The sequence below is a fragment of the Protopterus annectens genome, chromosome 8.part0 (genome assembly GCF_019279795.1).
Source record: "Protopterus annectens isolate FY-2018-M chromosome 8.part0, PAN1.0, whole genome shotgun sequence".
Classification (NCBI taxonomy): domain Eukaryota; kingdom Metazoa; phylum Chordata; order Ceratodontiformes; family Protopteridae; genus Protopterus; species Protopterus annectens.
Genome location: NC_056741.1, coordinates 1301892703 through 1301906775, shown reverse-complemented (window position 1 = coordinate 1301906775; position 14073 = coordinate 1301892703). Strand labels below are relative to the sequence as shown.

Here is a 14073-nt window from a genome sequence, read left to right as displayed (position 1 = left end):
CACTTTAAAACAATATGGCAGCCCCACAAAAGTAAAATGAAAACAATTTGTTCCACAGAAAAATTGTTTTCAGTTGCTCTACACCACTTCTAAACTGACAGAAAAAATGAGCACTTAATTTAAAGGTAGGTTACAGTCCCAAGACAGAATGTAAAAAAAACACTCCTACCTTTGAAATAACTTTCCTTTAAGGGACAGTAGTAAAACATCAACAATATTAAGAAAATGGAAGGTTCCCCCACCCAAAGGAACGTATCTGCCCAGCAAAGGAAAGCACAAGATGGCCATCAATCCCTGAAAGCCTCAGAGAACCATAGTCTTCAGCAGCAGTAAAGGTCTGAAGGACTTTGCTCACAAATTTGTCTTTTAGTCAGTTCAGCTCAAGCTGCCTGACAGTTTAGGCATATGAAAGGTGCCCTGAAACTTTGGAAGCTGGTTGGCTGCTATATCCTTGGCAGGATATAATCAATTTAGCTAAGGCAACTGCAGCAGTGATCAATATGATGAACATCAGATTTTACCATTTCAGAAGCTTCAAAAAGGATGTAGACTGGTTAGTTATGGGTAGCCAAAAAGAGTGTGTGTGTGTGTGGGGGGGGGGGGGGGGGGCAGCAACCATCGGCATCTCCAAGGACCTCTCCTCATCTATTAGGTCTAGCAGAAATGCCTTAGCCTTCTGCTGGAGTAATCCCAACTGACATCTGGGGCTTGTCAGGAAATTGCATCAGCATCAGGGAGTGTTTTAACCCAATACTCTTCCCCAGGAGTACTGCCATCTAGTCACCAGGGACTGGCATGCAATGGGCACTGCAGCATTTCAACCATGCCTACACATGCACCTCAGCCATTAGCCTTGCCGAATCCCAAGTGCAACACTCTAAACTGACATCTGAGTACAAGAAGCCCTTAAAAACATACGAGTCTGGAGAGGTTACTGGCAAATACAACTCACAACAAAAAGACTCTCTTGGCAGGGATGCAAGAAGAAAGTTGGCCACCTTTCTGAAAGACACTGACAGAAACTAGATCTTTTCCCCTGGGAGGAATGCTTTCTGCTTCTCTATATCTAGCAGTGCCCCTAGAAACAAAAGTTGCACTATAGGTGAAAGGTCAGACTATGGAAGATTTACAGATATTCCCATGGCCTGTAAATAACTGACTACGTTTTGTACAGCCTACTGAAACTTCTCCAGGGATGAAACCTGGATGAAGCAGTCATCCAAATATGGATAAATGTTAAATGTCCTTTTTTCCTGTGTATGCAATTATTGCAGCCAGACACATTATAAACACCACATGTGTGGCACAAGCCAAAAGCCAAGTAGGTGAACTGGGAGACTCCTGAGAGAGTTACTCCAGTGGTCTCAATAGAACCACACACGGGGTACAGAAGCTGCAAAGGTAGCTCACTAACATCAGTAACTTTGAACCCTGAAGGCAGCTGGATTCAGATGTCATGCTGACAGCCCTATGAAACTGCTTCTTTTTTTAAGCACTTCTCTGAATACTTTTACAAAAGTTGGAGGAACAGTCGGAGAATGACATGCTGGATTGGGACACATGTCTTCTTCACCAATATGGGCTCCTGGAGTCATTCTGCCCTCTAATATTTTATAGGCAAAGAAGTACTGAGTTCATCACCACTATTAAAATGTTCCAACTTTAATAAACTTAGTTAAAACTCAGTAAAACTATTGAAAAGCTTATAAACAGATGAAGCATCAAACAATAAGCACTTTCGGCAAGTTTGCCTTCTTCAGACCGTGACTTCCTGTGCTTCATTCCATATCCTTAAACAAATATTCACCAATCAGGTGATTTCCTTGCAATGTCGGTCCCTCCTACCACAAGCTGTCAATCACTTTCTTGGAAGCAGACAAGTCTCCAATATTAACCAATGGCGAGGCATTTCTGTTTCAGAATAGGTTTCAATGGCACCATTACATTTAAGCTTGGGGGGTGGTTAGCTCTTAAGTTATTTATCCACCCAGTTTTCACAAATCTCAGTATTGTTTTGAATATCTCCAGCTCTATGTCCTATGAGAACACATTATTTAGCTTTAAAGCTAAAATAATGGGTTGGATTTGAGCCAATATGAGATGCCAGCGCATTTTTCATGTCCTTTTTTTAGATATCTCATAAGCGGCATAAAACCCTGTCTTTCAAGCATTGGTCAGTTTTGCCTATGTAGAAACAAGGGCAAAGGTGGCAGCATGCTAGATATACAAGATGTTCACTGTTGCAGGTTGCTTTAATATTAAATACATAGCTCTTGCCTGTAGATGGATAGATGAAAATATTACTAGTATCTATAAACTGACAGGCTTTACATCTTCTGCATTTGTGGGTTTGGAAGATGTAAAGCAACCTGCACCAGTGCACATCCTGTATATCTAGCATGCTGTCACTTTTGCCCTTGTTTCTACACAGGTAAAGCTGACCAATGCTTGAAAGACAGGGTTTTATGCCACTTACGAGATATACGACAAAAGGACATGAAAAATGCGCTGGCATCTCATATTAGCTCAAATCCAACCCATTATTTTAGCTTTAATGCTGTAGAATGTGTTCCCATAGGACATAGCATTGGGGATATTCAAAACAATACTGAAATTTGTGAAATTGGGTGGATAAATAACTTAAGAGCTTATCATCCCCCCCAAGCTTAAATGTAATGGTTCCATTGAAACCTATTCTGAAACAAAAACGCCTCTCCATTGGTTAATATTGGAGGCTTGTCTAAGTGACTGACAGCTTGTGGCAGGATGGACCGACATTGCAATGAAATCACCTGACTGGTGAATATTTGTTAAAGGATAAGGAATGAAGCACAGGAACTCACGGTCTGAAGGCAAACTTGCCAAAATCACTTATTGTTTGATGCTTCATCTGTTTTTAAGCTTTGCAATAGTTTTAGTGAGTTTTAACTTAATTTATTAAAGTTGGAACACTTTAATAGTGGTGGTGAACTCAGTACTTATTTGCCTAGTTTGTACTTTGTTCTGAGTCACCTTTAATAGTGGGGACTTCTCATTTTTCACCTGTAATATTTTATGGTCTTTTTGTTACACAAATTCTGCACCAAATTCTGCACCAAAGACAATTATAGACTTCAGCACTAGACATCTTCAATCATCATTTGTTTAAAACTAAAATATATACCAAGAACAATACCATTAATAAGAATGGGGACTTTTTTGAAAAATTAGGTAGCAAGTCAACCCAAAGGGCTGACAATGTGACCAGAGACTCTAGTTGCGCCTACAAACCATAGTGAGAAATATCTGAAGATGGCAGCAGCCAACGTCTCTTTGTAACGCTTATGTGTTAATGTCTGTGTGGGACCTGAAGCAGTAACGGTAAAGAACTCTGCTAAGGCTGAAGGAGGAAAAGGTGAAAAGCTCTTGTCAGGACAGTTGTCGGGAACTCGCAAGCATGAATACCAAAGAGCCAGTACTGCAAAAGTGAATTTTGAAAAACATCTGCTGTAGAAGACTACAAAGATCAGAAATGCTTCCAGAAATAGCTGTTGAAAACAATGGATCTCTGAGCCAATTAAAAATTTCACAATTGCTGTTCGTATTAAATGGAGGAAAGGAATGAATTGAAAATATATGCATCACCATTTACAATGACTAAGTAGATGTCAGTACAAGATGGACAAAATAAAACCTGAGCTGATGGAAAAGACTGAAACTGATCCTAGTGAATTGCTAGCATAAGGCCAAATAGTACAGAACCTAAAACAGCATCATCTCAAAAACAAGGCTTCAAAACTAAAAATTAAATGAGAGTTAACAGTTTAAAAAATAAATCTTTAACAGAAGAAATATAATTTATTTTCAAAGCAGACCAACCAAACTCCATTACTTGAAAAGAAAAGAAAACCATCATTTCCTCAGAACAACTTAATTTTTATTTATTTATTTATTTATTTTAATTTTGTTTACCGGGATGGTCCAACTGGGCGAGGTCCATTTACAGCGGAGGCCCGGGGAGAAAAGCTCCAGTTACATTAGAACAACACATTACAGAAATAGGAAGTAGTATCTATTAAACTAGTAGTTTCTAGAAAGAAGTCATAAAGAAATTAAAAACCGTAGACAATTGCAAAAAATATTTACATATGTACATTTAGTTTGCAAAGAGCAACAGTCAGATTTTAACAGGTACATGTTTTCCATGGATAATATTTTGAGGAAACATATTTATTGGGGCATGAAAAGAGAGATAGGAGATGGTTGTAGAGGTAACAGATTGTGGACTATGTAATACATGGACAGAGCCACGAACTTGTAAGATGGGCCTTAAGGGAGTTTTTGAATAGAGTGGTGTTAGCTGCAGAAGTCACAGATAGGGGGAGATTATTCCAAGTTTTAGCTATAGTGTGTGAAAAGAGAGATTTGCCGGCTGTATTATTTGCTGAGGTAATAGTGAGGAGTGATTTGTTGGCTGAGCGGAGTGGACGATTTGGAGTTTGGCTGGTCAGTAGATGCCTTAAAGTGGGAATTTTGTCAGGTTGTTTTAGGATGTTGTATGATATAACAAGTTGGTGATATAGTAGCAACTGTGGCAGTTCGAACCATTAAAGTTGTCCCGAGAGGTATGCAGTGATGGGTTCTAAATGGGGAGTTTTTGGCAAACTTGGCAATTCTGTTATAACAGGACTCAAGTTTGTCTAGGTCAGATTTCCTAATGTAAGTGAGAATTGGGGCTGCATACAGTAGTGTAGATAGGAGATGGGTTTGAGCTAGGGTGACTCTAGCTTGATTAGTTAGAAAGTTATTTTGCCTGTATAAGGAACCCATTTTTTGTGCACCTTATTTATAGTTTGAGAGATATGGATGTTAAAGTGGAAGTTGTTGTCTATTTCGATGCCAAGGAGCTTGGTGTGGAGAGAGGGAGAGATGATAGTACCATTATTGGAGGAGATGGAGAAGGAGACTGGAGTTGTTTTTGATTTGTTAGGGGTAAAAAGTAGTAGTTTGGTTTTGTTAGGATTTAGGATAAGTTGAATGTTAGTGATCCATCTTTCTACTGAGGTGAAGGACTCGTGAGTGAGATGCTGTAGGGAGGTCAGGGATGGGGCTGAGCATATAAGGGTGGAATCATCTGCGTACTGGATTAGTGAGGCATGCAGGGTACATGTGTGTAGGTTATTGGTAAAAATCGAGAAGAGAAGAGGTCCTAGTATGGAGCCTTGGGGTACACCAATGGTGGTTGGGAGCAGAGGTGATAAAGCTCCTTGCCACTGGACAGCTTGTTGTCGTTCTGATAGGTAATTTTTAAACCAAGCAATAGTGTTTGAGGTGAAGGCTAGGGAGGTGAGGGCATCTATTAGTACGGAGTGAGAGACCATGTCAAATGCTTTGGAGAGGTTGAGGAATATGGCTGATACAAATCTGTTGTTATTCCTATGCTGGTTAACTAGGTCTGCGAAAGAGAGAAGGGCGGTAGTTGTACTGTGGTGTGGGCGGGTCTAGTATCTTTGATAAAGGTGACAGAATAGCAATGGGTCGGTAGTTTGAGAAATCGTAGGAGGTTCCTCCCTTATGAAGGAGAATGATATGTGGGATTAATGATATTAATGTGGGAAAATTCGAACTGTATACTGCTAACCTGACACTGAAAACTTGATTCCAAAAACCAGTGCATGAAAACACTCCTGGAAGACCATGCCTAGGAAAGTATCTAACATAGTTTTCCTAAACTTGAAGCTACCCTTAAATGAATCTGCATCTGAACTAGAAGGCCCAAAAAAGGCTACAACCTCAAAAGGAACAGTGAGTATATGTATGCATGTAACTTCAAGCATCCAGGCATAACATTTACTCATCTTCTAAATCTTTTAAAAAATACTTTAAATTCTGTCTAGTGCTGGTACCAAGAATAACTCAATATTTAACAACTGTAATGATTTGCTCAGATAATTAAAACAACTGTTGGTGAGAAGACTTCATTTACCAGTGTATAATTGCCCACAGTTTTAACACAGTTTGACAACCACAATCACAAAATACAAATTCACATTCCAGTTAATACTAGGACAAGACAAACAAATACACAAAATAAACAAACAAACCTTTCTTTCACAGGGACAGGAGCTACTTTCTCAACTGATTCTTCCTCCTCACTACTGCTCTCATACTCCAGGTCTCTGAGATCACCAGCCATTTTCCCACGCTAAGGCAGATACAAAGTAAGAAAAAGTACATACTTTAAATCCAAATGCACATTTGCAAATCATATACCAGATTTTTCCACATAAAAATGATGGCAGCAAATAAACTTTAATTGTTGTAAGCAATATTTTTGAATGTAAAAAATCAAGAAAAGTATGTAATGTGCTCACCATCCATTTTTGTCTACACTATAACGTTGCGGCACCCCCCCCCCCCCAAAGTGGAGTGGGGGCTGGTGATTCAGCATTTTTTCCTATGTAATTTTTACCATTATGGCTACTGCTCATCAAGCCTCCCCTGATGGATATGGCCAATTTGTTCCCTTGTTAGGAATTCCACACCGGATCAGTGTGATAGTCGTATGGGATCACAAACATTTAGAGTAATAAGTGAAGTTAAGTCATCGCCAGCATCCTGGTGAAGGTGTGTTTTCTGAAACAGCTTAACCCTGCTCCTGGGTGGGGTTACCTGTAATGCAAGTCACAGTAGAGGACCGCAATACCTTCTTCACACAAATGAACACTTCTGTACTTCTACTTTAAATGCTATTATGAGGTGGTGGCTTCACAAATGTAACACCTGTCTCCAGTCTGCATCATCCCCTCGTCTTAGAAACAGTGGTAGTGCATAGCCAGTTCCGTATCACCCTTCCATTCCAAAATGGGTGCCAGAGTCACCACTTAAACTCTGGTCGAACATCTCAATGTGGTTAAATATGTGTAAATGCCCTGTAATTACAGCAAAAGATGACACACAAAAAGAGAAACTTATAGGATGAGGAACTGAAAAATGCACAATACAAGGCAGCAAGCAGAAGAGTACAAAGGAATTGGGGAGACCAAAGCCATTAGTTAAAAGGAAGCTAGCAGACGGGATCAGGAAAGGAAAAAAAGCATTTTTTTTTTAAGTTACATAAGCCGGATAGAGAAACAGGGGGACTGACTTAGCCTAAAAGAGTAATAATGGGAGGAAGACCACAAAAGAAAATAAAAAGCTAAGACACTGAATTAGTACTTTGCCTCAATCTTCAGAGAGTAAAGATAGCACCATTCTGGAAGGGAGGTACAGGAGAACAAGAGAGTTGTGGATAAACACCAGAACATAGCTGATGGATGAAGATCTATCTAATGGAAAGACAAGGCACAGAAATGTTCCCCATGGATTCTGTGCAGCATAATGGTGGACCTATTAATAGTGAAAACAATTTTGAACACTAAAGATGGCAAGTGATAGACCACTGTGCAATGAGAAAGGAAAAGAGCAACAAGAAAACCTGAGGTTTTACAGACCTGTTAGCCAAACAGTAGTGGCAAATAAAAAGTAATAGAAAAATCATGAAAAAAGCTTGACTGTGCTTCTATAGATTATGGTCTCTAGTTTAACAAGCAATGCAAGCTGCGGACAGAAGAAGCTGTTAGTCAAACGTGATCTGGTGTTATGAATGGACTGGACAGGTACCAATAGTCATGATGTACTTATAAAGGAGTAATATACCTGTAAGCAAAAGACACTTAACAAAAATGACTGCTTAAATACAGTTAATCCACAGGGGCAAAAAGCAAATCCCACTGCCCAGGTGGGGATTTACTCTGAATTTGGGAAGGCACTCCATGTAGTGCCATGTCTACCTCGTGACATAACTGGGAAGGATTTCCATCCCTTCTAAAGAGTAGTAAAAAGAGTGGAAAGGGGGTACTGCTTTTGAAACACCATGACCTCAACTTAAAACAATGGGCCCTCAATGTAAGCAGCTCATGGCTCTACCTTTGCCATTCTCAGATGGAGAGAATGAACTATGAACAGTCACAGACATGAATAAATTTCGGTTCAGGAATAATACCAGAAAAAGTTATTATTTTTTTTTAAGACCAGAAAAAATAAGACAGCAAGGATATGGGTTAGCATAAAGGGAAAGTAAAATCCTACAGCTGGGAAGTGAAACCAGAATGGGAATACAGGCAGAAATGACAAACAATATTGTGGAACAAATTATACCCTAGGTGTTCTTTCAGCTCTAGGAGGGCACCAGCCAGGAGCTCTGATGAAGAAAAACCTCAAGTGAAAGAAAAAAAAGCAGAAAGGAGACAGCAACCACTGACAGACCAGGGCATGAAATTTCTAAAATGTGTGTGTGTGGTGGGGCTGTCGAACACCAAATCCCAGAAAGAAAAAAACATGTGACCTCTAAGCAGGAGGAACAACTGATGGTCATATAGTGCACTGGTATACAACTATCTCCCCTAGGAAGTAGTGGGACAGTGAAACTTTGCAACTGTGCTAGTTTTACAAGAAGCAGAGACCTGTCCCTCACAACAAGGTACTAAGGAAGAAACTCTTAACCTAGCTGATCTTCATAAGAGTTGGCAAATTTTTAAAAAGGACCAGTGAGAAATGCAACTTTCCTTACAGTCAAAGAGAATATAAACAGGATGGTAGGGGGGAGACCCTACCACAAACTAGAAAAAGGTAGTGATTCAGCTCCCAGTACCCAGACCATTCAAGAACATAGTGATGAAACTGGTAAACTGCAATGTACCTGGGGGCACCTAGTTATGCACTAAACCAAGGTTAAAGTTTTAGGTAGATTCTACTAGCTGGGCATAACAAAGAAAAGCTAGAAATTTCTGTGCAAGATGCCAGTACAGACAAAAAAACAGTCACATTCCTTGGCTTTCAAGAGCCTCTCATTTCCATGCTGAATATATAGGTACCATTTGAGTGGAATGCCATGGATATTGGTGGATCAACTAGTTAAGTCCAGTAATGGATTCCACTGCATATTAGTAATCCTCTACTGTGCCACTAAAATCCAGAAGCAATCCCACTCTGAAAAGATCAATTCCAAGGTCTCTGCAAGTGAATTGGTTGTAATTTTCTTCAAGGTGGGGATCCCAAAATAAATGATCAGTTATCATGGAAAACAGCTTATGTCCAAAATTACAAATCAACAAAGTCTATATTTTAAAGAAAAAAAAACTCAGGACTTCAGTATGGCATCCCCAGATTGATAACCTAATTAAGCAGTCCAAAAACTTTAAAATCCATGTTAAGGAAGGTCAGTGAGGAGGACTGAAGAGTTTAGATCAACTCTTACCTCTTATTTACAAATTTGCCATTCAAGAAGAAACAGCAGCATCAGAATTCAATCCTTCTAAACTGCTTTACTGCTAATATTCCGAAAGTTTGTCAGACATGGGAAGAGGTAAAGAATTTAAAAATGTGTTACAGCATTACACTAATATATAGGACAAAGTTGTTGTTGTGTCTTTCGGCTTTTCACGGTTAGGGGTCGCCACAGCGGAACTCCGGTCTGCTAATGACTGGCAGTAGATTTTTACGTGCCGAGTTGCTGGCCCTGACGCACAACCTTCAACAAAGGTACGCCCATTCACGCATGTCTCCACATAAAAGACGCTCTAACTGAGAATCGAACAGGACAATGTCTTACTGTGAGGCGACAACGCTACCGCAGCACCACCACGTAGTAAATCCTGGCCATGGCACAGGGGCATATGGAAACTTCCCAAGCCACCCAGAAGGGAATATACAACTGAAATGCTAGAAACAGATAGCACAAGGTCAGAGGCTAAGTATTAGTCTTTGTTCCCCCTGCAAAACACAAGTTTTTAGCAAAACAGCAGGAACTTTTTCAGGACTTGGAGAAACTAAGTGATGTAAATTGCAAAGATAGACATGAAGAAAAACAAAACCCTGAACAATCCATATGAATGTGTTGAAACCCTGGAAAAAGGCACATACACCTGTGATAAGTCTGTTAGCTGAGGTTAGGAAACCTAATAAGGAGAAAAGGCTCATACCTAAGGTCCCAATACATAAGGATGCCTTTCAAAGCCCTACAAACAGTACCTGACTGAACATCATATGAGACTAACCCTGGATAGAAGTTAACCTGAAGCCATACAGGATCCCTGAATCCCACAGGACAGCAGCTGAAGAAATTTAAAAAAAAGATGCTCAAACTAAAAAAGTTACTGAAGAAATCTATCAGCGAAAGGAATAGCCTTAGAATTCTTGTTTCAAAACCAGATGATATCTCATGGTTCTGTAATGACTTCAGAAAACTTAACAGTATTTCTAAGCTCAATAGTTACTCTACGACCAGAGTAATGGCTCCAGAGAACAGACACTTTTGAAGCCCTGTTTTCTAGAAGTGAGACCTGAAACAATTTGTCTCGAAGTATATCAGAACTATTTAACTACGTGTTAAAAAGATTACTAAAGAGAAAGTGCTTACCAGTAAACACGTCTAGTAGGTTTAGTGTTCTTGCTGTGTACTATGTACTTTTGTATTACACACACACACACACACACACACACACACACACACACACACACACACACACACACACACACACACACACACACACACTCACACCCACACTCAAATGTTTACATGTACGTGAGATCGAGAGGGAGAGAGAGCGTGTGCATCTATTTTTCAGACAACACAGTTCGCTGTTGATTAGACTAGTAAACTGGTGTAGGGGAGTACATATACTTTTAAGGATGTTGCACTTCCATCAAATTTTGCTCCCATTGACTAAGTGCATATGTAATTAAGGGGTGAAGCTTCCCATGTGAACACTACGTGTGTGTCTTAACAGATACTGGAGATGCTTCATTTTTCTGTTGTAGGCATACTGTAGTTACAGAAGTAGCATTTACATACAACCATATAGTGTATGTTTTGAAAGGAGTACAAGATGATATATTACTGAAATCAAAGCTGCACTACACCGTTGTGCTATAAATGGAGGTATACGTTACAAGCTGTTTGCAGTGGAAAATGGAGGTGCAGTTTGGAATGGCTCCTACATTTAGCGAGTTCTGCAACAGCCAATGATCTGTGCGTCACAATCAGAAAAGGAAATCTATTAGGTTTGCTTCTACAACCTTTATTTACTTACTGGGATGATCTGAAAGAACAGTACTCCTTTTCAGTGGAGGCCAAGGGAGAAAAGCTGCACATAAATTTACACAAGTTTTTACAATATCATTTTCAATCAGTTGTGCAACAGGAAATTCAACAATTTATAAATAAATATGAGCAGTATGCATTCAGCAAAATTTAACTATAACAATAATAATAACAACAATGAGTGCACCTTACATAGTGAATTCAGAAAGATTATAGACCACAGGAAGACTAAGATGGGTAGGGGCATGGACATAAAATAGCCAGAGGAGAAGATACAGTAATGATAAAGAAAGCATAGAATACCTGCATGGGTTTAAAAGAAAAGACATGATGGAGTAGTAAATATAGGATTAAATGAGAAGAAATAGCAAAAGCAAGTTATCCATGACATGCATTTTTTAGGACTTTAAAGGATTTGTGCATACCTCAACTTCTTAGTGCAAAAAATCTGGACAAGGCCCAAAATAAGGCGGAGGGGGGCAAAGGCCTAAAAATATAGACAGATTTTAAATACTGCTGGTGTTACCATGTATTTTCTGAAAGACATGAAGTCTGAAATTCAAATGTATATCATTACTTGTGACTTCAATCCTCAATGATTTAAGAGAAAACCATGTATTTTATGAAGAACATGACAAAAATATGAGTCAAAAATCTGGACAGTTGAGAGGTATGGATTTGTGCGAAGAGTCTACTCAAAGGGAATGGAATGGCATTCCTCATTTTTGAAACATGAAGTGAGAACAGAGTCTCCTGCTGAGTTAGTTGATTTGGTCACACTAAGGAAATCTTTATCATTTGATCACAGGGTTTTATTTGGAACATACAGAGTAAAAATGCTGAATAAGTTTGGGCATTTTTCAGGGTTGTGACTTTGTACAGGTGTTCTACTCAGTTGAGAGTAAGACAAGCAGTGAGGGAGTTCTAACCAGAGGATCTTTTTTTTTGTGGTCATGCAATGGTGTGACCTGTATGGTAGGTTAGCAGCGAATTTTGAAATTTCGTTACAGCTCCATTCTAGTATATTCAGTCAAGGGATCTGTACAATGGTAAGTATGGGGCTGCAGTACAGAAGGGTTGGAAGTAGGTATGGTGTGGCTATAAACAAAGAGAGTTAACCACTCAGTCCAGCTCAGGAATGCCTAATAATAAAACCACAACATAGTTAAAAATGCATTTAATAACCATTGAATTTGCTAGTTTGGCACTTTTGCCCGTACCAAATCGGATGTCATCAGAACTAGCTTACAAATGTTCCAATTGTTTAACTTCCCTTATCAACCATACAACCACATTCGACCAATAAAAACAATTATATTACAAATATTCAACTAATGTCATTAAAAACTTTAAAACACTGACAAATCTTGAGCTAAGAACACATGATATAAAAATATATAAAAAAGTACTTACCATAACTTGGTAGCACAGACAGCTTGAAAACACTTCTTAGTGAAACAGCAACTTTTAAACCTGGGTGTACACTGGCATTTAAACAAATCTGCCATAACAATTCCTTAAATTCTAACCCAAGTTCCCATTGTCCACCTCTAGGATTCAATGGGACCTTTTTCCAATATAAAAAAATAAAATTGCTTATTTTCTGAGCATTTCAACTTATGCTTGTACAATGCATTATTATTATTATAGAAATTATTTATATCATAACATTTGTAAATTCATTTCAATGCTTGCTCCATTTTATCCATATAACAACGGCAGAAATCACAAAATGCCAACTAGACCACCCCGGACTCATTACAATCACAGTTAATGTTCAATTTAAATTCTTTACAAGTCTTTAAATTCTGCCCTACATAAATATTCCTACACTTAGCGCAGGCACCACATTTTCTCATACCAACAGGCAATTTAGTTGTTGTATAGGCGTCCCCTTTACAGTTCCCCCATTCTTATTGTAATATTGAAATGTCTCAAGTACAAATTGGGGTCCATCCCTCAATACTTTACTAAATATACTGTTATACTCAATACATTTCCAATTGTTTTAAATAATTTGCTTAATTTTATTACTTTCAACACCAAATTTTAGTACCATAGTTTGCTCAAAATTAACATTTGTGTATATAGTGTATTTAATATAGAGGCAAATGTATTATTTTCTCTTTTCGCTATTGCTTCATCTATATTTTCATCTAACGACGACTGTGGGTAACCTCTATCCCGGAACATCTTCATTGACTTAATTTCCATCATAAACTGATCATCCTCAGTAACCAACCTTAAAATGCACACCATAAGTCCCTTTAACCAACACCCTCTTTTGAAACTTGGAATGGTTACTTGAATATTGCAAAGAATTGTTTGAATAGGTAGGTTTCCTGTGTAATCTAGACAGAAATCTCTTACCCTTAAAATCTTTCATAATCAATACATCTAAATAATAAACTCCAAGGACTATGAAAAAGTGAATCTTAAAAATCTGTGTTAGGATTCAAGAAGTCAATAAATTCATTCAAATGTGCAGAATCACTTTTCCAAATAAGGAATATGTCATCCAAAAAATGCAAACAGACTACTATGTACTACATACATTCTGACTTAAAATCCTATTTTGTTCCTACCAACTGAATACAATGTTTGCATACAAAGGGGTGCAACGCCCACTGCTATGGCCAATTACCCGACTGAAATATTCTCCATCAAAAAAATATAGTTATTGTTTAAAATAAAATAACTGCCATTAAAGCACCCAACATAATGGTTTCTAGCAAGCATCTCTAAACCAGCTAACACCAGTAGAATGTGGGATGCAAGAAAAATCAACCATGTCAGCTGTAACTAATAATCATCGTTAAAATACTGTTTTGATGTTGCCCAGGAAATACCAGGAATCTTTCAAAATATAAGGAAAGCCACTAAGGAAGTGCATAAGTTTGCCATCAATAAAAACTACCAATGGATGGGTTGGGATATCAGATCCAATAGAA

At 38.5% G+C, this 14073-nt stretch overlaps 1 protein-coding gene across 3 annotated transcripts in view; it reads right to left on the bottom strand.

Annotated features, from left to right (window-relative positions):
- SRPRA (SRP receptor subunit alpha) overlaps positions 1–14073 on the bottom strand; it is an 880927-nt gene that overhangs the window by 478380 nt on the left and 388474 nt on the right. For all 3 annotated transcript variants that reach the window (XM_044080819.1, XM_044080817.1, XM_044080818.1), the window contains one exon: positions 6084–6184. In XM_044080819.1, the coding sequence (XP_043936754.1) occupies positions 6084–6184 (101 nt within the window). The remainder of the gene's footprint in view (positions 1–6083; positions 6185–14073) is intronic.